At 36.8% G+C, this 26,678-nt stretch overlaps 1 protein-coding gene across 1 annotated transcript in view; it reads left to right on the forward strand.

The window, feature by feature from the left end:
• LOC122816715 (alpha-N-acetylgalactosaminide alpha-2,6-sialyltransferase 2-like) overlaps positions 1-26,678 on the forward strand; it is a 532,556-nt gene that overhangs the window by 206,453 nt on the left and 299,425 nt on the right. The window contains exon 3 of the mRNA XM_044089704.1: positions 16,530-16,698. Within this exon, the coding sequence (XP_043945639.1) occupies positions 16,530-16,698 (169 nt within the window). The remainder of the gene's footprint in view (positions 1-16,529; positions 16,699-26,678) is intronic.

Below are 26,678 nucleotides of genomic sequence, written 5' to 3' on the forward strand. Positions count from 1 at the left end.
ACAATAATTGCTACAAGAAGTCTGGTAAAGTGCTAAACTAATAAGCTAGTAAAACTGCACACACACAAACACACACACATAAAAAAAAAAAAAAAAAAAGAAGCCAATCTGGTTGTCGCCTGCCATAAACAAGCTCTACAACAGAAGGAGGAAGCTGATGTGCAATAAGGTGAAGTCCCAAGACTGGAAAAACTCCCTTATCAGCCTCAACAAAAGGTTGGGATCCCTCATCAAATGCTCTAAAGCTAGCTATGAAAACAGAATTGCAGCAGATAGTAAAGACAACCACAAGGCCTTCTATAGTTTTGTAAAGAATCTCCATGGCAATACCCAAATTTGCTCTGAGCTATGGCACAATGGTACCTCCTATATACCAAGCCAACAGTTATTGTCAATATACTGGCTGACAGATTCAGTGCCAACTTTACCCCTCTCTCCCACCAAAGGACCAATCACAATACCAGTGGATTGCCAGACACCCAGTATTTCTGCTGCACAGGTTAAAATAGCATTGTCCAAGGCCAAGAATACAGCTATTATAGGACCTGACAATATCCCTGGCTGTGTTCTACATGAACTACAGAGTGAACTGGTACCTCACCTGTGTGCCTTGTTCAATCACAGCCTCAACTCAGGCTTTGTCCCTACCAAATGGCGCACTGCTACAGTCATCCCTCTCCACAAGGGAGGAGCGACTACAGACCATGGGAGCTATCGCCCCATTAGCCTGACGAGTCTAATATGCAAAGTTATGGAATGCATCATCATCATGGACCTAATAAACAAGGATATAGGGAATCTCCAAACTCTGGATCCTACACAGTTTGGTTTTGTGAAGAGTAGATCATGCTTGCTCAACTTGGTCGACTCCTTTGAGTCAGTTACCAGAGCTGTGGATGAAGGTAAGGTGGTTCATACAGCCTACCTTGATCTGGCCAAGGCCTTTGATACCATTCCCCACTCAGGAATCATAGAAAAACTCACTAAGCTAGACATCAACCCCTATATCACTAGGTGGGTTGCAAACTGGCTCAGAGATAGAACCCATAGTGTGAAAGTAGCTGACTCCAAGTCAGACTGTTGACCAGTCATGAGTGGAGTCCCACGAGGTTTGGTCCTGGGTCATCTCCTGCTTGATATCTACTACTATGAAGTCCAGGCCAACACAAAGGGACTCTGGCTGACAAAGTTCACAGACGATTGCAAGTTGGCAGCTATTATTAACTCCCCAAGTGATGTTGACATCCTACAGAAATGCCTCAATGAGACCAACTACTAGTGTCAGAACCATGGCCTTAAGCTCAATGCCAAAAAATGTGCTGTCATCCCCCTTGGGAAAAACCCAGTTCCCTTGAATTACCACATCGATGGTAGTCCACTAAACACAGAAGGTGTTATAAGAGATCTAGGAACACAGGTTAACAGCAACCTCTCTTTTGATCACCACATTGCCACTATGGTCAGAAAGTCCTTTTATGTGGCACATCTCATTACTAAGGGTTTTGCATCCAGGAAGAAAGAGGTCATTGTCTCCCTCTACTCTTGCCTCATTAGGCCAATCATTGAGTACAATGCCCCATTTGGCATGTACCTCACTAGACACCTGCAACAACTGGAGAGGCCGCAAAAGTACCTCACAAAGAGGATCCTAGGCCTTAAACACTTGTACTATATGGACAGACTCAAAAAACTCCAACTATTCTCTGTCTCATATCGCCTACCTAGAGGCGATCTCTGCTTGTCTTACAAAGCCACGTCTGACCCAGCTCTGTTAGAAATGCTAAATCTAAAGACATCTCAATCCATCCACACCACATGCTCCAGAGACCTCAACCTCATTATCACAATCAACAGAACATGCTGGAGGGACAGGTTCATAACCCATGCTATGAAATAGACTTCCCATACATGTCAAGCAAAGAACCTCACTGGCCCTCTTCAAGAGGAATCTTGAAGGGGGCAGAGCCTGAATGGCTAACTGATAGCAGCAGTATTTTAGAGCTTCATATAACTAGTTAAATAAGACAGCAAAAAATATTTTATTTTTCTTCAAAGTATAAAATTATAGATAAAGGACTAATTTACATAATTAGAAACTTTGGTGAAGTTTTACAAATAATTTCCTGTCAAAAAGCTTGGAGATATATTCACTTGTTAAAATAAGCAACTCAAAGAATTCTCACCAGGATGCTGCCTTAAAGAAGGAACTACAACAGATGACATCTACCCTGCAGGAGTTGTCTTTGAAGATGGATGATTTTAAAGAGAACCTAGAAAATCTTAAAACAAGCAGTCAAAAACAGGCTGACACCCTCAAGTAAATGCTACAACAAAACCAGACAAGGATAACAGAAATAGAGGTTTCTCTAAATGACTTAGAATGCAGACTTAAGGAATAGGAAACACAGAAAGAACTGCTTCTTAAACAAAACACTTGGAAAATAGGGAGAGGAGAAATAACATCAGGATTTTTGGATTACCTGAAAACACAGAAGGTGAGGATATTATTTCCTTTTTATCAAGCTGGATCCCTGACTTTTTAAATTTAAAAGGACTTTCCTTTGGCATTGAAAGGGTGCATCGAGCTCTTTGGAAACCTGCCACTAACTCAAACTCTCCTCCTAGGTCAATAATTATCAAATTTCTTTCATACTTGGACAAGGAACTGATTTTAAGATCTGCTTGGAGGAAGGCACCTCTAAAATATAAACAGAGCCTGATAAGATTTGATAACGACTATTCATCTAGAATAAAGGAACAAAGGAAAAAAGTGTGGCCAGTCATAAAGTTTCTGAAACAAAATAACATCAAGGCACAACTTGCATATCCAGCTAAGATAAGAATACTGTATGCCAACGAGATGAGGACTTTTATTGACTTAGAGGAAGCCTCTTCATTTATTAAAACTAATAATGTGATTACTTTACCAGAAGATATGGATTGGATGTCACCTTCTCTCAAAAGAACAAAAGAAACAAATGTCTGGACAGGCATCAAAAAGAAGAAGCAAAAGACTGATACGGTTACAGCCAAATCTCTCAAAGCATCTACTATGATATGAATTGTTTTAATATTATTTTAAAGGACTAATTTTACTGCTTGGAATTTTAAAACATAGGTAACTACCTACTGGACTCTTTATCTATATTTTTTTGAAAACAGATGACACATGAGAGTTTTCACATTACCTCAGGTATGTAAAACAGCGTACATTTGTTTCATAGAAGGAGGGTTATATAGCACATAAAATATTTATACTGTAAATCAACATATATAGTATGTGTATTTTCTCTTAATTTTCTCTTTTCTTTCTCTCTTTTCTCATTATTTTAACTGCATATTGTCTGCCTTTCTAAATTCTCTCCTATTTACTATACTAATATAGTCTGTATATATTTAATAACTCACTATCTATACATAGATAAATAATAGTCTAAAATAACCTAGTTTTAAGGTATACTAATTGGAATAGTGAACTTAATTAATTAGTATTACAATATTTATTAGATTAATGATAGTCACTGTTATGCTTATTGGGATTGGGGACATGTTCGTGATTAACTCTGAAATGTTCCATTCATGTACATATGTCCTTTGAATTATTTCCTTTTAGCATTAACAAATATATAAAATATATGCGTTTAAGGTGGAGGTGGGATTACATCAAGGATCAGTTCTGAGCCCGTTCTTATTTGCAATGGTGATGGACAGGTTGACAGACAAGATCAGACAGGAGTCCTCGTGGACTATGATGTTTGCAGATGACATGATGATCTGTAGTTAAGAGTAAGAAACAGGTTGAGGAGACCCAGGAGAGGTGGAGATATGCTCTAGAGAGGAGAGGAATGAAGGTCAGCAGGACTGAGACAGAGTATATGTGTGTGAATAAGAGGGAGGATAGAGGAATGGTGAGGATGCAGGGAGTAGAGTTGGCAAAGGTGGATGAGTTTAAATACTTGGGATCAACAGTTCAGGGTAATGTTGAGTGTGGAAGAGAGGTGAAGAAGAGAGTACAGGTAGTTTGGATTGGGTGGAGAAGAGTGGCAGGCATGATTTGTGACAGAGTACCAGTAAGAGTGGAAGGGAAGATCTACAAGAGGGTAGTGAGACCAGCTATGTTATATGGGTTGGAGACAGTGGCATTGACAAAAAGGCAGGAGTCAGAGCTGGATGTGGCAAAGTTAAAGATGTTAAGATTTGCACTGGGTGTGACGAGAGTGGACAGGATTAGAAATAAGTATATTAGAGGGTCAGCCCAGGTTGGAGGGTTTGGAGACAAAGCCAGAGAGGCAAGATTACATTGGTTTGGACATGTGCTGAGGAGGGATGCAATGTATATTGGGAAAAAGATGCTAAGGATGAAGCTGCCAGGTAACAGGAAAAGAGGAAGGCCTAAGATAAAGTTTATGGATGTGGTGAGAGAGGACATGCAGGTGGTTGGTATGACAGAGCAAGATGCAGAGGACAGTAAGAAATGGAAACAGAAGATCTGCTGTGGCGACCCCTAGAAGAAGAAGATTAACAAATATATATATATATATATATATATATATATATATATATATATAGATAGATAGATAAAAAAGGAGGGAAAATGTACTGTTGGTTAAGAGAAGTGAAGCTTTCTTCACCTTCTATTTGCGCTGCCATAGCAACAGTAAACAGTTGCAGTTTCTAAGGACACCGTGAAACTGCGAAGTGTATTTAGCCTCACAGATAACAAATCAGGAAAAGTAATGTTTAGTTATTAAAATGAAAAACAACCTAAGCAAGGTAAAATAAATAAATAGGACTATTTGTAAATATTTTATGATTTATCCTCATAGGATTACATATTCCTGGAAACACAACTGAAATGTTCCCAAGCTACATGTGCACTTAAATGTAGCTGCTTGATTAAAAAGTATTACTCAGTTTAACATGCTCATTCCACAAGCTGTCTGCACTGTAAAAGTTACATTTTATATGTTACTTGAAACTGTCTCTAGAGCACATGAAAAGATACATACTACTTTTTGCAGCATGTTATCTTTGCAGTTAATCTCACACTCTGTACAAACTCACTTGGCTACTGATAGCTATTCATTTAAAATACCAGTTTAAATATTAAATGTGCCCTTGAAATGCTAGTGACATTTTGACAAAATATAATCTGAACTGTAAAATGAATGACTTGAAAGAAGTGAAGTAATGCATAGATTTCAAAGACAGTTCTTGACACTGCAGTATAAATAAAAATGTATATTCACAAGGAAGTATTGAAATGTTTTAGTCTTCCAGTTAAAATAGCTTATCAACATTTTATGATATCAGAAAGTTTGAAGAGCTAGGAAATTACTATTATTTGTCTTTATAATGATTATTAGACAGATGTTAGACTCTGCTTTATTTAATGAATTGTGGCACATGTTTATGAGGAAAAGTGGACTCAATTAGATGTTATTACAATAGTTATTAGATTAATGGTGGACACTGTTATGCTTAATGGGTTACGGGGCATGTTAGCAATTAACTCTGAAATGTTTAGTTTATATACATACTGTCAGTTGAATTATTTCCTATAATATTAACATAATATATAAAAGGAGGGAAAAATGTACTGTTGCTTGTGAGCAGTGAAGCTTTCTTTACATTCTATCAGACTCATGAACTATTTCAGTTTTTTTTTTAACACTCATTGATTAGGAACCACTATATCTGCATTGTCATGGCAGCAGAAAACAACTGCTGCAGTTTCTATGGACTTTGTGAATCTGCGAAGTGCATTTAGCCTTGCAGATAACAAATAACAAAAAAGTAATGTTGTTTAGCTATTAAATTGAATTGCAATCTAAGGAAGGGTAAATTAGATAACTTAATAGAACAACTTGTAAATACTTTATAAATTACTCATGTTGGACTTCACATTCCTGGAAACTCAACTGAAATGTCCCCAAGTTACTTGTGAACTTAAATGAAACTGCCTGATTAATAAGCATAACTTACTTTAACAACCTGAATCCATAAGCTGTCTGCTTTATATATGCTACATTATATATGTCACTTGCATATGACATAGAGCACATGAAAAAATACATATTATTTTTGCAACATGCTATATTTGCACTAACCATACATTCTAAAATAACTCAACTGGCAACTGACAAGTTATTTATTTGAAACATCAGTTAAACATTAATTGTGCCCTTGAAATATTGTTGCCGTTTTGCCAAAACAAAACCTGAACTGAAAAAGGAATGATTTGAAGAAGTAAAATATTGTACAGATTTCAAAGACAGCTATTGACACTATAATATAAGTAGAAATGTATACATGCAAGAAAAAATTGAAAAGCTTTACACTTTTAGTTAAAATAGCTTATTGTTAACTTTTTGCTTTATCAGAAAATTTAAAGAGCTAAGAAATTATTTCTAATTTGTCTTTATAATGTTTTACCAAAGTGATGTTAGTCACTGACTTGTTTAATGGATTGCGAGTCATGTACAAGACAGACTACTGAATTTTATTTCTGTTTACCTTTTATTAGTACTGATTTAATACAAGGGAAAGAAAGGGAAGGGAAATCTTTGTTTTTGGTCAAGGGTGGAGAGGCTTAAGAGTATTCTAACTGCCCCGAGAACTCTCTAAGATGCTCTAAACACTATTTGATTAGTACTTACCTAAGGTAAGTCTTGATTACCATATGGGTACCTACACATTTATTCTAGACCTGATGTGATTACCCATTCTGGAAGCAGGAGATGCCCTATGCAGGATGGGAATTGTCAGGGTGATCATAGTTCATTCTTAGACTCTGCTTTGTAAATCTATAAATATGTAAAAGCACTGCACACTAGAATGTAGGGCACTTCTACTCAGAGTCAGGATACCACTGATAAGCCATGTCTTTTCATAAGTGTAAGTTGAAGTTGGTGAGCTGAAGAGTGGAAAAGTAAAGGAAGATAGTACATCTACAGTAAATTTATATTTCATTGGTAATCACTCATTGTCTCCTACAGAGCCCTTTAGTCAAATTATTTTATCTATTTGTTGTTGGCTTATTTAGTGTATGCTCCTCTTTTGCATTTAATTTATCCGAAATTACGATCTGACATGTTTGGGATATCTTAAGGGTAACTAAATATTGAATATTTCCTAAGTCAACATAATAATTGTTTACACTACTACCATTCCATCCTGATATATAAAATACTATAGAATAATACTAGAATAATATAGAATTTCATATCTCTTTTAAGAACATTCTCCATATAATAATTTAACATATGGAGCTCAGCTGATATTGTTGGTTAAAGGTATGAGTGATAATCCAATAGATCTATCTTTATCTGTTGGATTAGGAATGACTTTCATTCCATGTTTAATGGGAAATTCATATTTACTTGTATTTAATACTTTAGAATTAATTGTTTTATAAAGGTACATTTTAAAGCCTGGCCAGAATTTTACCCTACTTGTATTTAAAGAAGAAAGAACATTAAATTACACTCCCAAGTTTAAACACATAAAAATAACATTCAATGTTATCAGAGACTATGGTATGATTACTATAGTAATAATAAAAAAAATAAGCAAAATATTTCTTCCAACAATAACCTGAAATGGATTTAACATTCTTATCATTAAATACTAATGGCTTAAATTATGCAAATAAAAGATCAAACTTACTAAAGTATTTAAATCTAAATAAGGCACAAGTATTTTTCCAGGAAATGCATTTTAAGACTAATGATAGCTTTATTTGGAACCATAAGGACTATACAGTCTTAGCTCAATCCTCCTGTAGAACAAAGACAAAAGGAGTATCAATTCTCTGGAAGAAAAACATAATCACTCCAAAAGTTATTTATAAATATGAAGACAAAGAAGGTCTACTAGCATTTGTTATAATTAAATTTAATAACAGAATATGGACCTTAGCTAATCTATATTGGTTCCCAGGAATTGAAACAGGAATGGTTAAAAAACACCTAGATTTTATTTCCAACAATTATAAAGGAAATCTTATACTGGGAGAAGACTTTAATTGTACCTTAGAAGCTTCTGAAACCACCAAGAAGTCTTTTCGCATAGCAACTATTTCAAAATCCTTAAAAAGATGGATTGATTAATTTCATTTAATAGACACTTTTAAAGTAAAAGATGATAAATCTTTATTATTTTCCCATAAAGACCATAGATTTGGAACACAAACCAGAATAGGCAAATTATTCATAGTTCAAGATTTACAAACAAAAATCTTCAACTTTGCAATAGTTCCATGCCCCTTCTCAGACCATGACTCTCTGATAATGAAGCTCCAAATATAGTTTAAACCTTTAATCCTCTCAACTAGAATCCCATCATATATCACTAAAATTAAAGAATTCAGACCATGGATGTTGTCAGAACTACAATTATTTCTTGAAATTAATAATACAACAGAAATCAGTAGAGTCATGGTTTGGGACTCATTAAAAGCGTATTTATTTGGTAAGACCCTTAGCTGGTACAAAAACAAAGTTAGAGAGTGGGAATGTGAATCATTAGAATTGCAAACCAGACTCTTAACAGCAAAATCTAAAAAAAATCAGAATTGTCTAGAAGTCAAAAATGAAATAGAGGAATTAAATAAAAAATATAATGAAATTCTAACACACAAAACTTGTCTAGCCTTGGAAAAATTAAAAATAAACTCATTAGTCACCTCCCCCAGATATCTACATAACTTATCTACAAGAATTAAACTACAATCTATAGCAAATAACATTAGTAGTATATATCATGAAAAGAAAGGGAAAAAAAAGTATCAGATATAGGAGACATCCTTGAAGCATTTTGGTTCCATTATATGGAATACTTCAAAAAAGAAGATTTAGATACCAACCAAATAAACTTAGATACAAACCTTATCAATATAAAAAAAATCCAGAAAACTTAAAACTAGACCAACAAAAACCTATATCCTACAAAGAAATTGTCGACAAGATAAACAAAAGTAAATCTAACAAAGCTCCACGGAGAGATGGTATAATTATGGAAATTTACAAACTCTTCCCTTCAACAGTAATCTCCCTTTTTCATAAAACTTTGCTAGAAGTCCAGTAAGAAGCAAAAATACCACCCTCATGGAAATATTCTCTCATAACACCAATTCTAAAAGATAATAAACCATCAGACCTTTGCACCTCATACAGACCTATATCATTACTGAATAATGATTACAAAATATTCATGTCAATCCTAGCTAAAAGAATGAAAATCCCACTTTCAAAGACAATTAATAATGATCAAACTGGATTTTTATATAACAGGCACACATGATAATTAAAAGGATACTTACTCTTTTAGATTATGTGAATAAAAAAGACTGAGAAACATTAATCAGATTAGACATAGAAAAAGCCTTCGATTCCCTCACCTCGGAATATCTATTTAAAACTTTAGCATTATTTAAATTTCCTCCTCCTTTCATCTTATTACTAAAAATATATATATATTAATAACAGCCTACATTAAATTAGGTCCTTTCACCTCAGACTCTATCCATACAATGAAAGGTACTAAACAAGGATGCCCCCTTTCTCCTATTTTATTTGCTTTGGCTATAGAAATACTTGCAGAAATAATATGCAATAATCCAAGAATAAAAGGAATAGAATTCTATGACCAGTACATATCTAAAATAATGCTTTTTGCTGATGATATTTTATTAACCCTATTAAACTCCAGAGAGTCATTAGGAGAGCTAGAAAAAGTAATTGATACATTTTATAAGATTTCAGGTCTACACTTTAATAGATCAAAATCAAAATTTCTATTTTTAAATAAGAAAAAAGAACTGCAGGTTACAGATAAATCCATCATAGGAAAACAAGAACTTAAATTATTTAGGAATAGTGTTATGCAAAAATATATACAAAAAATTATTAATAAATTATAAAAACATTATTGAAACAATAAAAATATATATAGAAAAGTGGAACAGAATTATATTAACTTTTGAAGACAGATTGCAATTAATAAAAATGGTCTTATTGCCAAAAATACTATATGTACCATTAGCAATACAGTTAACTCCTGAAAGATGCATTCTTAAAGAAATAAGCTCATGTTTAATAAAAATGTTTATGGTATCCCAAAAAGAATAGAGTAGCTCTAACTCATCACATTAGACCCTGGAAACAAGGAGGATTGAACTTCCCAGAAATAGAAACATATATAAAAGCATCTGTGCTTAAAACTACAATAGACTGGATAAACCCAAATTATTTTGCCAACTGGAAAGGATTAACAATGGCTATATTAACAAATGAATATAATCAATATTGTATCTCTGATAACTGATCTGTTAATTCTATATTTAATAACATACAGTGTATATAATTGAAAGTCAGGCTATTGTAAATATTGTATATAGTTTAAAATGATATTTAAAAAATATTATGTAAATGTTATTTTAATTGAAAATAAAAAAATTTTTGAGGGGAAAAAAAAGAAATCTTGAAGAGTGGATGGGAAATAGAAAATTGACCCCGGGGATCACTCCAGTGGCTCCTATCTTGAGAGAGGCACTAGGAACTAAGGTCGGGTGGCACGATGCCAGGGTAATCCTATGGGCTAGGCTTGTAAAGGCCATCTCCTTCAGTGTAACATAATATGTAAGAGAAAAAATGTTCATGTTTACTGCCTGTGAATAGAAATCACAGTACAGTGAGGATCAGGAAATTAACCCTTTTGTCCACTATAGTGGGATCTCGGAGTTCGTATATATATTTTGAGGGGATGGTGGGTGCAAGGGGCTTGCAAAAACATTTAGAAAATTTGTATTTTTTGTTTAAGTTATATATATTAATATATATTTGTTTCTGTGTTTTGCGTGATGTCCATTCAAATCCTCCAGTGACTTACGGACATGTGCATTAGTTGATTTGTTGTTTCAAACTTTCAGCTTTGTTAACATTTGTAGATGCGAATTTGCAATGTTTTCATATCCTCATTATGAGTTTCAATGTTATGGTATTTCAACATGTGTGTGTGTGTGTGTGTGTGTGTGTGTGTGTGTGTGTGTGTGTGTGTGTGTGTGTGTGTGTGTGTGTGTAGCTATATATATATATATATATAATATATATATATATATATATATATATATATTTAAATGTTCGAACATGTAAAAAATAAATAAAACAAAACAAAAAAAACTAAATGTTGCTAGCCCCCTGCACCCCCCCCCCACTATTTAAATATACCAACTCCGAGATTGCACTACATTGCGGAGAAGGGAAACACACACACACACACACACACACACACACACACACACAGACATATATACATATCTGTTGACCCATAGACCCTTTTCAAACATAAGCTGAGCTAATAGGTAGAGACAACCAACAATCAGGTACAATAAGTAGACACATACAGCGTATATGAGAAATATCAAACATGGCTACAATATATTTAATATCAAGCACTGGGCACAATACATTCATTCACATATGAGAAATAAAAAAAAACTTGTCTTTACGTAATACATTATTTACATGTATGAAAACTATCAGAACTGCAATACATTTAGTTTCGCTTTAACCCGCAGCATCTCTCCAGTACCTTAGTTCTCCTTTTCAGTAAGATAAATTTCATTTATCCCTGAACCCCCTCATCCTCACAACAGGATGTTCCCTCCCTGTCAAATTCATATCCATATTGACTGCAGTCACATAGCTCTTATAATCAGATGTCCACCATCCTCTTCTGCTAGGGACAATCTCAAGTACCTTCTCCTTATCCTCCATCTCAGCCATTGCCAGTCATATCTGACACACGCATCTTCGATTGTGCCTGAATCTATCCATTTGCTGGACACAGCAGTATATTTTCCATCAGGTATAACATGAAATACAGAAATAAAACTCTGCTTCCTTCACTCTTACCACAAAAAGTGCCCATCATCATGGGCCATCTATCTAACAAATGACTAATGTTGATCTTCAATTCTTTCCAATGTTCATTTTTCACATGGTGGGAATACCCTTACCCCAAATACTTGTCTCCACATGTTTTATATTACTGATTTACTCAGGTGACATCTTATGCTTGTTTGACTGCCAAAGACCTCAGAGCATTGTAAACTTCGCAGTAGCATTCAATCCACTTCCTCTAAAAAGAGCCTACAGTCATCAGCAAAAAGGTTGATGCTTATTTGGCTTATCCTTTACTCTGCAGACACCTCAGTACCAGTTCCCATAACCTTTGTACTATTTTTCCAAAACTAGAAGAAACAAGTATGGAACAAGGAACAGCATCCCTTTGTCCCCCTTTCTAAGCCAACTATTTGCAAAGTTCCTGCATTTATGCAGGTTCACAATATAGAACTCTAATCACTTTTAAAAAACACCCCTCTCCCAGTGCATGTACTAGCGTCTGGAATCAGAAAAAACAACTCACCAAATCAAATGTTTTTGGATGTCTGTTATGACCAACACTCTTACAAATCTTTCTTCTGTATTACACAGGGAGATGTGTCTATAATTTGATGGGTACTCCTGGCTTTATTTACCTTTATACAGGATCACTATCTTAGCTTCCTACATACTTTCAGAAAGTAGCCCCCTTATCCATAATTTTATTGCAAATGTTTGCCAATGACTGGCTAACTTTATTTTTTTATTTTTATTTTTTGATTAAACATTTGTTGACCGGGAAAGTCTGACTAGGACAGAGCCTATTTTCAGTGGAGGCCCAGGGAGAAATGCTCCAAATGCATGTCTTTGGATTGCCACTGTAATATAAAAATCAGCTGGAAATTCATCTGGACCTCTTGCTTTTCGGGTGTTGGTAAATCTAATAGCTTCAATAACTTTTCCCATTCTCACCCTGTTGTTCAACCATTTTCTCCTTTCTTCCCTTACCCACAGGCCATACCCCACTGCAAAGAAGCCCCCACTAACACCTCATCCTCCTTGTACAATTTTGAATAAAACTCCCAAAAAACATACCTTTCCTCTTTATTTATGACTATTATTACCCCTCGTTAGTTCTCACTGCTGATATCCAAGCCTGCATTATTTATACATTCAGCTTGCCCACCAATAACCTAACCCATACTTCTCTATTACACCATACTGCACCCCACCTTTCCATTTATACCTTTATATGATTCTCTTCATCAATCGCATATCTACCGCCCCCACCTTAGCAATCTACCAAGCTCCCTCTCCAACACCCAAATTGTCTCATCCCATTATCTGCTCACTCTCCCCATATAGGCTACTAGTTCACACCTTTACACCTTTTACAACATCCTATTCCATCATACCTATGCCTTCCCCTTCATTTTTGTTTCTGTCCAGCACATTTCTCACCATACTCTGTATCCATTTCATTTGCTCTCCTCCTCTCTAATGTCCATGACTCCACCTCCACTATCTGTCTTTCTTACCTCCCCCCACCATAATATAACCACCATTGTATGGTCTTATATACTTATTTCTAATATCCAAATTCCTACAGCTTCAAAACTTGATTCCCTGTCTATTAGAAAACTGTCCAATCTGCTGGCCTGATGGTTTTCATCTCTACAAAAAGATTACTCCCTTTCTCATCCTCATTTTTTCCCAGTATATGTCTACCAGATCTCATTATCTCAAACTTTGCTCTAACATTTTTTTATTCTTCACTCAAGTTCTGGAGTTATAACTACAATAAAATCTCCTCCCATATTATTATTGTTATTCTATCTCTGTTCTTTAATTTTTTCATCCACATGGTATCTAAAGTTCCCATCTCATCTACATGTAAACCATAATATACCAGAAATGGAACCCACTGTCTCTCTTGTACCTCTATATGCTACCTGTCTGCCCAACATTCCTTATTTTCACCCCTCTCACTGCCATTGTATATTCTGTTACTAAAATCTTTATTTCTGTTTTCTCTGTCCTTTCACTTCATCTGCTCTTACAACTCTGTTACCGTTTTCCTCTGTTTTCTCTTCTTTTTTATTTAAGTTGCTGAAGAAATATTAAATCTGTGTTCTTTCTTTTTAATTTGGCTAATGCCGTTCATCTTTTTATTGGGATATTTATGCACCTCATGTTCTGAGTAGATATCCTAAAGCTCCCCTTGCCCTTCTCTTGACCTACTTACTGTGCCTTTGAAGCTGGGCACTGATGATGACCTTTGGGTACACCCTCTAGGCACAATAATATCCCCAAGTGATGATACATCATCATCACCATGAGACATTGTTCCCCTAAGGGTAAATTCAGGAAATATTTTCCACTTACCTACCTGCCTCTCCAGATTTCCTTCTATAATTACAAATCAATATAAAAACATTACAATGCATCCAATACACAATTTGTACAGAAACAAATGTCCTATAAATATATTTATTGTTTATTATTGCCAACCCTTTCAACTAATAGTCAGTGTCTTTATTTGTACCTTTACACTGTTGTATACTTTTTTTTCTTTCTTCCAAAAGGAAACAGTACCTGAGAGATTAAAATCAGTCTAAGGTAGAATGTGACATTGGATACTTCTTCCTCCTACTTCCAACCAGAAATAATACCCAAGTGCTTAAAATCAGTCTAAAGTATTTGGGGTAAGGGTATTCCCCCCATGTGAAAACAAGTTCCATCTTGTAGATACTTCTACGTCCTGATCTTATTTATATCTTTTAATGTTACTAGAAAACAAGACTCAGAGCACTATATCAAGCATTTAACTGATTAACCAGCCCTCATATGCATCCATTTTCATGCAGTAGGCCTTCTTCCAAGCCATCATTTCCATGATCATCTTCACAGACCCATGCTGAAAAACGTAAGAAATACTCAGTAATCTATATGCAACACAAATCCACACCTACATAGCCTCACTGTAACTTAATCTCTTTCTGTTCTCCATTACTCATGCTATCTCAAGACAGTATGGCTGCAATATACACATTTTTAGAGTCCCGCTTACAAATGATAACATCTAGTTTATTCTCTGCTTTCCTTTTGCTTATTTCTTCATTACCAGTCACATCTATATAAAACTAAACATTTACTGCTGTTTTGGGACTTGGTTTAGAGTGAAGCTATACAATTTTTCTTCTCTTTCACCAAGGATGGACCTAGCAAGGTTGAGTTGCCATCCTGGATGCTGGCTCCATAATGCCCCTAAGACTGAATTAATTTTTAACTTATTTTTCACACATTTGTATTATATAAGTGTTAGCTTTTCTGTTATTCTGCAACCAACCATTATTGGGCAAGTGAGCAAAAATAAAAAAAAATTAAAAATAATACACCCCCATTACTTTTATCACCATAACTTAAGTTTTCAGATATGGTAGGAGCTATCTTCTCTAGTCCTTCCTTATTCCTTGCTCATCCTTGCTTACCTGGCAAATTCCATAACTTTCTGTTCCAGGACTTTTTTTTTATTTCTAAATATAATGTGATATGGTAAATCTGTAATACTGAGAGCAAAAAAAGAACATTTTGGTAGAAAGTTACAAGAGAAAAAATACACATGCTGTGATTAAGCCCCAGTGTTCTTGGGGTACAGCATAAAAGTAAACCCTAAATAAAAGTAGGGTGATGTTCAGCTCACAGATCTAGAGGTACTAAGTTCTAAAGTTTGGATACATACACTGAGCAAAGAGAGCCATCACTGTGATCATAAAATTTAATTATGATTAATTGAGTTTGGGTTTGAGATGTTCAGTATCTAGGTGGGTTATATTTTTGAACCAGATTAGCAATTGTTTCAATTCTTGTACTTTTGCTTGGTTTGCATACTACATCATATATACTCATTTGTTAAGCAAGAGTTGAATGTGCTGTAGTTCTAGCCATGCAATCATTTATAGATCTGCACAGTCAGTGATGCATTTTATTTCTTACATTGGCTACATATTTAGCAGTTTTACTGTTAAGTATGCATGAGCTTGTGAAGTTGAGATTTTTGGATGTTGAATAAAGAAAAATAATCTGGTTCCACACAGCAGTGAAAATCAATATGTCCTTTATTGTAGTAGGTAAGTGCTTTCTCGGAATAAAATCCAAATATAAATATTTCAAAAATGAGTTATCCAAGTCCTACTGAATGAAACAGCCTTCTGCCAAATATCAGTCACAATAGGGAGGACAAAAATTAGAGCCACATAATTCCAGCAACAAAGCCACTACTAGACTTACTATTATTGATTGTGTTACTTTATTTCAAAATGCTGCTGTTTGCACAGCTAGCAGGACAGAGCTCATAATTTACTTGGTACACTTGTTTATTCTTCTTAGTAGTCTGAAAAATGTCAGAGTTATCAGTTATTCTCAACATGATACATTAACCTAGTTCTAAGGCTTGCATTGATGTTTGTCTTAAGGTACTATAAAACAACATAACAGACTGTGACAAATTACTAGCCGTATTTGTATTAAATACTGGTGTAGAAGAGGAATCAGTTACAAATGTTGTATCCACTTTTAAAAATTAGTTACTATAGTTTTATGATTCTGCAGAAATAGTAACTGCTCGAGTTTATGTCCTTTTAGAAATGCCCTGAAAGAATACGAGAGGTTGCATTAAACATAGAGTGGTTGAAAAGAATATTTATTCACACAATTCCAGTGCTACAATGGAATGATCATGTGACAATGGAAGAATATCAAAGGTTACAAATCTATAATCTTTGCTATGGATATGCAATTATAGACTTTGCAGGTAATTCTTTCTTTTTTCTGTAGATTGAAGCTCTTCGTTATTATTATTATTATTATTATTATTATTATTATTATTATTGTTATTATTATTATTATTATATTTTCTGCTCCAAAATGAAAAAAAAAGTTTTTTATGACTTTATTAGATAAAATGAAAGTGTAATTTTCACTGGTGACAAGCCTTTTTCAGAAGCTATGAGGAGAGTATGATCAGTGCTGTTCAGGGATCAAACCTGTAAGATTTTTGCTAGCAATGTATTATTTAACCATTTGATCGGGTCATTTCCTTAGCATTACCTCCACTGAATTAGATTTGAATATATAACAAGTTTTGACTATATAGGTTTCTTGAACCATTGTTTTTTTGTAATGATGATGACAAAATGCTGACCTGATAGAAGCAGGTTAAAATATATGAAATCTGCTCACATTACCAGTGATCTGACTTGACTAACAGCTTAATTGGCTAAAAAAGAATTACTGAGAGTTCCATTGCTACTTCACTGCCTAATGGCAGAAACCAGTAGATGTAGAAAAAACAGGATTATTTATTTATTGATGTATTTATTCATTCATTTATTTCCATTTCTTGACTGAGATAACCAACTGAGTCATCTCCTAGGGGTGGGGCTCTAGTGAGAAAAGATCCTACATACGCCTTGCTGTTTATAATATTTAAAAAAATAAGATAACTATAAAATCAGTTTGCAATACAGATTACAAAATATGTAAAGCAAGGTAGTGAAGTACATTGTCAACACGGTATTAGAATAAATAGAGTTCATACAGTTATGCTATTTACATTTAGAAAAAATGTGAATTTATATTGAAAGCGATTCAGATTAGAACATATTTTAGACACAAGCAGAAATAGGAGTAGGTTACAGTAGTTATGCCATATCTATTGAGATTTTACATAAAGGATTCAAATTTGAGATATTAGAGACAAGTTGAAGCAGGTTATATAAAGGTATAGGAGTGATTTGCATAAATAGGGATGAGACAATTTAGTATGAGTTACATAAGAGACAAGAAGTGTACTGGAGAGAAAGACAGTAGATGGCAGGAGGAATAGAGTGGAGAGAAAAATAGGTGGGGAATAAACCAGTGGGTGAGTGATATGGAGAGAAGGGTGGATGGAAGGCAAGATATGAAGGTATGAAAAGTGAAGAAAGAGAAGAAAAGTGGGTCTGTTAACTTGCAAGCTTAAAATAAAGTAGATACAGTTTAAAGTTATTAAATGTTAAATGACTGTTTAAAGAGATTGTTCAAGGTTAGGAGGATGTTAAGTATATCTTATTTTTTCTAGGAATATTTTTAGGGTGATGTTCAGCTCACAGATCTAGAGGTACTAAGTTCTAAAGTTTGGATACATACACTGAGCAAAGAGAGCCATCACTGTGATCATAAAATTTAATTATGATTAATTGAGTTTGGGTTTGAGATGTTCAGTATCTAGGTGGGTTATATTTTTGAACCAGATTAGCAATTGTTTCAATTCTTGTACTTTTGCTTGGTTTGCATACTACATCATATATACTCATTTGTTAAGCAAGAGTTGAATGTGCTGTAGTTCTAGCCATGCAATCATTTATAGATCTGCACAGTCAGTGATGCATTTTATTTCTTACATTGGCTACATATTTAGCAGTTTTACTGTTAAGTATGCATGAGCTTGTGAAGTTGAGATTTTTGGATGTTGAATAAAGAAAAATAATCTGGTTCCACACAGCAGTGAAAATCAATATGTCCTTTATTGTAGTAGGTAAGTGCTTTCTCGGAATAAAATCCAAATTTCCAATCCAAATCCAAAATTGAATAAAACAGACTAAATGAACAATATGTACTTAAAACTGGTAAATACAATAGTAAAAAATAATAAAAGATGGACTATTGAAATATACACAATAAAATATTAAAAGAGAGATCAATGCTTTAACGGCCATGCTTTAAGGAAGGGTTTCAGGGAAACTCTGTTGTTTAAACCAGGAGAAAAAGAGTTTCCCTGAAACCCTTCCTTAAAGCACGGCCATTAAAGCATTTACCAGTTTTAAGTGCATATTGTTCATTTAGTCTGTTTTATTCAATTGTTTAACAATCTATATATTCTACAGATGTATTTTATCACATGGCTTTTAGCTATGATGCACATTTTATCTGATTTTTGATTGGATGTTTTAGTGTTTAAAAATGTAACTGCTATTCTATCTTTGTTGGTCTGATGAAGCGGATTTTATTCCATGAAAGCGCTTACCTACTACAATAAAGGACATATTGATTTTCACTGCTGTGTGGAACCAGATTCATTTTCCTTATCTTGTATTCTCTGTTTTTTGCATCTGATTCCTTATTTGGTTCAAGGACTGTTTTCGTTTGGTATTTTTGGATGTTGGTTTGAATTAAACATGCTTATAATGTAGACAGTAACAAAGTGTATGCAGTATCAGCAGAACTGGCTCATGGTCAAATGGGGCTATAGGCAGGGTAATGGACTATGCCCTGCCTCACAGTCATAACAATATCCCAATACTTGGCTGTTACTCCTCAATTACCATAAAATACTGTTCAAGCTTATCAGTATGCATACTTTTTTTTTACTTCTACAATGATCACAAAGATTTTGTTTTAATTTAATTTTTTTTTTCCAGATTATACAGCAAAAACATGGACAACAATTCGATAAACAATTTCACACTGAAAACAAATATAGATCTCCTCTCTTGAAACTCACAATTCTTGAAAATGCATTTGGCAAGCTATTAAACTACAAGACGTGCTGGGACTCATAGCCCATCAGCATATAGTGAAGCACTAAATAATGTCTTTGTGAAAGGTACAAGAATTTAAAAGTCAAATGGCAATGCATTTGCTAACAGCATGAGTGTCCTTTTTCAGGGCAGCCCAGGAGCACTGTCTGGTGAAGTGGCTTGGTCAGAGTCACACAGTAGACAAACAAAGGCTGAGGGAATCAAACCCGGCATGACAGAAGCAGCTCACATCATTTCTCATCTAGGCAGATTGTTGTACCAAATACAGAAGATTTCACACTCAAATGTCTGCAAAAACAGAAGTTTAATTGAAATGTATTCACAGCTAAAATATTAACATTAAACTCTTAGACTTCATGCTGTCCAGTTTATTCCCAGACAAATAAACACACTAAACTGTCAACAAAACAAGGAAACCAAGGGTTGTACCAAAGGAACATTACTCATATGATGATGTTCCTGTTTACTACAATCACTTCTTTTACAGTCACTGCTGCACTGTGGGTTGCAAAAACCATGTTTTTACACACACACACACACACACACACACACACACACACACACACACACACACACACACACACACACACACACACACACACACACAGATGACTGTACCCCTCAGATATGTGCTTGAGAACAAGTGAATTAATAAATAATAGACAAAAAATGTATCTCAGTTTGCAACTGTCAAAACTATGCAATGGAACCCATTGTGTACCCCTTCCGGCCTCTCAACTTAGCTCTAATCAGATACAAAGACCCAAAAATCAGGAACAGATTTCAAATGTTTCTCCTATATATTTGGAACATTGTTAGAATAAAAAGTTTTGTTTTAACAACTATTTCCTGAAGGATACAAAGGTCAGAATTCATGCTTGTCATTATTTAATGACTACAGTCCATAACAATTTGTCAGAAAGCCACAGATTTTACAAGGAATAGACAAAATACCTCTCTACTTCTTTCCTCAAAAATTCTGGACAAAGTCAAAAATAATGAGGGGACAAAGGCACAAATTTTAAATACCATTTTCTATCTATTTGCTAACTAGGTAAACTCACTGCACAAAGTGTCCCTTTTCAGGGATGACCCAGGAAAACTGTGACTTTCTTAAAGGCACACAGTAAGCAAATGGATTCAAACCCTGTACTTTTGATGACAGGAAGTAGTTTGTTAATAGCTCAGAGCTTTATGTGCCGAACAACTCCAATTAACTTGAAATGCATTTTTTGAACAATAAATATCTTAACTCTACAGGGTTTGATTCTTCCTAGCCCTTCTATCCTACTCTGTGACTTTGATCAAGATATTTAAGTAGACATTGCTCATGGGACTTGGTAGATAAAAAAACAATATGTATTTTCTGATAACTAACTACGAGACTCTAAAGTTTGGTATTACTATTTGTAATCCCCAGTTCTTACCCAAAGTTTTCTGTAATCATAGTAGGGTAGCTCCTTTGGACACAATCATAGTAGGGCAGTTCAATTTGCTGCATAGTAATCCTTCTGAAGGACACACACACACACACACACACACACACACACACACACACACACACACACACACACACACACACACTAGGGTTGCCACCTTTTCAAATGCCCAAAGTGGGACAGTCTTGGTACAAACATCAGATTTTGCAGGGTGAAACATACCCACGGCCAGTACCAAGGACAGAACTTCACTTTTTTGTCTAAATAAAAGCTTCTTCTTGTAGCATTTTAGTTGCTTATTCTGTTTCTTATAACATTTAGGTGTTTCAGATACAGAATGACTCTTTTATGCAACTATTACATAAAACATATGAAGTAATTTTGTCCTAAAATCTTAGGACATTTGCCATTTTTTCAATTTTTTTCAGGACACAACTGCCAAAAGAGGGACTGTCCCTCACAAAGTGTGACAGGTGGTAACCCTAACACATACACACAAACACAACTCCCCCACTCAAAAAAAATACCAAGGTAGTGCTTCTGCTTGTTAATTCACAGCAAAAAGCCATCTCCCATTTATTCACTCGATTCACAATTATTCAGATATCTCCAGCTCACTTGATTTAACAGGACAGTGCCTTAGCTCTGGACAGTGTTTCAGTGTTTCAAATCTCCCACTGAGGAGTGCAGAATGCAGCAGACCTGCCTCAGTGCCAGGTTAACTTGAATGGAGGAAAGTGTGAAGGTCTGTGTTGGCAGAGGACCTGTACTTCTTCCGCCTAGGAAGTAACAGAACATTTTACTGATAGGAAGAGAAAGTGCATGCATGTATGTTGACTGATTGGAAGAAAACATTTGCATGTGTGTGTTTTGATAGCAGACCTGTGCTTCTTATATTTGAGTAATAGCATTTATTAATGGGTGATAGCAGAGCTTTTTGTGAGTATGTTTGTTTGTTTGTTTTTTTAATGGCCAGGCTGGTCGACCACAGTCAGCACCAGGCCCTAGGCAGCAGCCTAGGTCACCTTCTGCTTGATACAGCCTTGAGTTTGGGCTTGTTCTATGAAATAAAGATTGAATTTATACAATATTCTGAGTTTTTGATTTGCTTTAGATATAACATAGTTACCATGAGCCAGATTCCATAAAGTTCATAGAATATATTTGCAGACAGCACAACATGATGAAGGAAGACTTTAGAGCACCTGATATGGATACAATTTCAGAAGACAAGCTGAAGGCAGTCCAAGTACTTAAATATAGGGTGTAGGATAATTAGTGATTCTGCGCACACTAGCCTGGTTCCAAAACACATCATGCACACACAATGTAACTTAAATGTGACAAACTTCCATGCCAACTCTGTTTCTGAACTCCTCAGCATATGCTTTACAGATCCTAAGGAATTAAAGCAAATCCTACAGATTTCGGCAAAATCCTTAGTGAAAACTGCAACCTGCTGTTAATGAACTACAACAGGCAGTAAGCGATACAAGCCATAAATGAGGCTGTGGCTGGGCACCATAGAAGGCAGACAGCTAGCGACAGAACAAGGCTGCAACTAAACCAGTTGTCAGACCAGCAAATAATTGACCACAAGATGCAGACCCAGGCAACAAGGCAGTGTATGACCCATCTTTGAGTCATGACAAGCTACAAGTAGTTTATGAGTACACAGTGTAAACATTGATGCTCAGGTGCTGCTCCACCATAGCAGCACAGATTGTATCTAATGACAGTTACCCACCAGATATACACACTGAGCATCACACATAGCACCATAGTCATAACATATTACAATATGGACATATACAAATGTGTCACTACATTAATTGAAAACTCAGGGCACAACTGACACAGGTATGCATACACAATCAGATTGTTGTATCGTTGCATGGAAAACAATAAGGAACGCACATTAGTGCTACACGTTCCTATCTCTGCAATAAAATAACATGAAAAAGAGAAACCACACAGGACATAATGCAGAAGGTTTAATGGCAGCAGAAAAATATATCACAGTAGTGGTAATTGAATAATATGACCCAACTATGTTTTCTTCAATGTTGGACACACTCTAGTGCAGACTAGGCTGACCTTGCTTATGTCTTACACCACAGTCTGCTCTGACCCGGCCATGTATAAAAACATGCTGCCCTGGTTGCTACACAGAGAAGATTGATGGGGTGACAACACCACATTGAGGTAAAGGAGCATGATTTTGAATTGAAGGCCTTGTTACTGGTGGGATCACAGCAGACGGGCCAGCAGCTAAACTGTGTGCAGGTTGAACCACAGACACTGATACTTGATGGCCAGTGGTGGTTCTGTGACAGGTGGCCTGCCTTGACATGTTGCAGTCTGCTAAGCACAGTCAGGGAATGCAGAATCCTGCTGGTAGTATGATACTGCTGCTGTACCATAGATGCCTGGCTTTCTATCGTCCATATGACAGCTAGCAGACTCTTATTTTGAGTGGCCAATGCAGCCATTATCTCACCATGTCTGTGCTCTTGATCTTCATGTATCACATGTAGCTGGTGTGCAACACAATCTGTGGCACATGCAAGTATACGGATGTCTGAATGATGCTGTTGCTGTGACCATTCATTTGCCTGCAGCAGGAGGTGGATACCCTCTGACACCTGGCTATGCACAACATCTGCTTGTCTACATCTACTGTGATGCCCTGTTTCAAGTTGTTTTGGGGAACTGCCATCAGCAGCAGTCTCAGCTGGGGTCTGTCAGTCAACAGCCTCACCCTGTTCAATATCTCTAAATGGCTACACAAGTTGACTTCCACATCTGAGATTACAGCTGCAGCAACATCACTGTCAACATCATAGACTCTCCAAAAACATCAAGGTCCTGCATGCTAGGGGGCATAATACCATGCTGAGGCACATCTGAAACCACATCATGAATGCTGGATGAGCTAATGGATAGCTGATGTGCTGCAAGATACCAAGACCCAGATCGGGACAATGTGCTTACATCTCAAGATGGCTAGTATCAAAGACATATGACATATAGCTCACCGCAATGTTACAAATAATAATGACTTTACATGAGATCTACTGTATGTATGTATGCATGTTTCATGGAATCTACATACATGGAGTATATAATTTGGTTAGAAGACCAACAAACATAACATATGTCAGGAATACAAAGAACAGACACCTGACAACTCCTCATGGGAAGATGGTGCTGCTGAAGATGGATGAACTTCAACTATTTTAGGGAAAAAAACAGTATTAGTGATCACATCATCATCACCAGTAACCAGGTGAACACAGTTAAAACATACAGCAGGTCTGACATACACATTCCACTCACATGTGCACTTGATGAGGTTGATGCCGACTGTCCTAAGACTGGTATGAAGGACACAGTATTAATGAAGGACAACAACAGGATTAACAGCAAGGACAGGTATGAGACATACCCCGGGATTCATGAACCTTGTACCAGGCGCACGCATAGCGTAGGCGTTACAACGCCAAATATGGCCGCCGAGCGATTCAGGTAGATCCAATTCCACGTGCACTACCGGCGTGCACCGGATCTGCACAGCCCCCGGCGTAGGCATGCTAAACACCCCATGTGCGGTGTGTCACCATGCAAATGAAGGCATATAGCAATTCACGAAGTGGCGCAGGCGTAGCATAAGCCCACAGCAATATAAACCAAAAAAAAATGGTTTACATTTTCCCAAACATAACATTGGAGTAACGGAAGAGTGTCAGACCCAGGTATCACACTGTTACCATATGCCAATGGCGAAATACACAGACAATGGCAAAAGAAAACATGCACAACACGTAAATAACAACTTAAATGGCATGTCCACAGTAACTCACATCAGAACCACAGCACATGTGTGCGGAAGGTGCAACATAATGAAATAATATAACAATGTTATAAAACAGCATCGTAATAGACATCAGGTCCACAGCATAATACACCATGGTATGCATGGAACGCCACAACCACGGTGCAAGGGTTGCCAAGGACTCGCGGCAGTCTTCGGCGTGGTAACTATGAATTAGTAGTCAATGCCATGCAAATGAGGCAGATAATACTGAATCGCAAACTCCCTGCCGGAGTAAGGTTGTACCAAACGGCGCAGCGGTAATACACCGAGGAGTGGCTTAGAGGGAATACATGACATCTGCAGAGGGGTGTGCCACCGTAGCAGTAAGCACATTGGAGCACAGCAAACCTGGGCTGTACATCGCAAATCAAAGCTGCAGGACTGGGGTGTGGGGTAATAGTTCAGCTGAGAGCACACAATGCGCGCAAAAGTGCATGTGTACAAGGATGTCAATGTTCCCGGAACCTAGTCATGTGACGCACGCCCCGCAAACAATATCGGAAACAGGAAGGTGATGTGAACAATATAAGGAAATGCGGAAGAAGTGTAATTGGAGTACTAATGAGCAATCAACACTAAACCCACGAAGGCCAATCGGCAGCAGCTGACAACTCTGCATGCAGAAACCTGCAAAACGGGATATGGTAGGCATATGAATGCAAAGAAAGTAGGGGAGGTAGCAGACTGCAAAGATAGAAGACCTGACACAGCAGAGCAAAGCGGACAGGCAGCACAATGGCAGTAGCACACAAAACGCATGATATGCCATGTCCATGAAAGTAGAAATGACAGTGCTCTGCAGGATGCATGCCAGAAAATGGTAGGTGCAACGTGCAGAACTAGTAAGGGAAGGTCGAAAGGTAATCCATGGCAGGCAAGAGTAATGCAACACCAAAGGCAACACCGTTGTAGTTCCATCGGTAAAACACGGAAGATAACCCTTAGATACGGCCGTACAAACACACCCTATGACATCATCGGTGTGCACAGCACAATAGTATAAAGTGTGAATGCACACAACACACAGCCGTGTATTCCCAAATGCTGCACCATAGGTGTAAACACACGGGGAACTTTTAAAATGTACATGTTGGGCGCTGCCATAGCTGTGATCCATCAGCATGTGTTAGAGACAGACGGTGTTGCGGAGGAGGGTGCCGACAACCACCGCAGGCCTCGGAGGAGGAGGAGAGTGTTCAGACCAAGGGCAACCTACCAGGGGCTACATGACCAGGAGATAGTGGAGTGTTACAGGGTGGACAGGGACATGTTACAGCAAATAGTGGAGCTGTGCCGGCCATGCCTGAGAACAAGAAACAACAGAGGGGAACCCATCCCAGTGGACACAAAGGTATGTGTAAGCTTGCGAATACTGGCCACAGGTACCTTTCAAAGGCCAACTGGAGATATAATGGGCATCTCACAGGCATCAGCATCCAGGGTACTACACCAGTTCCTGGATGCCATGTTACCACATGCCAATGAGCATATATACTTCCCCAGATCTCAGGAGGAGTTGGCTAGCAATATGCACCACTTCCACCGTGTGGCACAATACCCGGAGGTACTGGGTGCGATAGACTGTATGCACATACAAATCAAGTCACCACCTGGCAAGCAGGGTAGACACTACATAAACTGCAAGGGATTCCACTCCATCAATTGCCAGGTCGTGTGCAATGCCCAGGGCATTATCATGGATGTGTGTGCTGGCAGCCCTGGAAGTTACCACGACTCCCATATCTGGCATGCCTCACAGCTGTACCAGGTATTTGTCAGGGGGGACATCCAACAAGGCCATCTCGTGGGGGATGCTGGCTATACACTGGAGCCGTGGATGATGACTCCCATCAGAAATGCACACACACACATGCAAGAACGCCATAATGAGGCACAC

The sequence above is a fragment of the Protopterus annectens genome, chromosome 12.part0 (genome assembly GCF_019279795.1).
Source record: "Protopterus annectens isolate FY-2018-M chromosome 12.part0, PAN1.0, whole genome shotgun sequence".
NCBI lineage: Eukaryota > Metazoa > Chordata > Ceratodontiformes > Protopteridae > Protopterus > Protopterus annectens.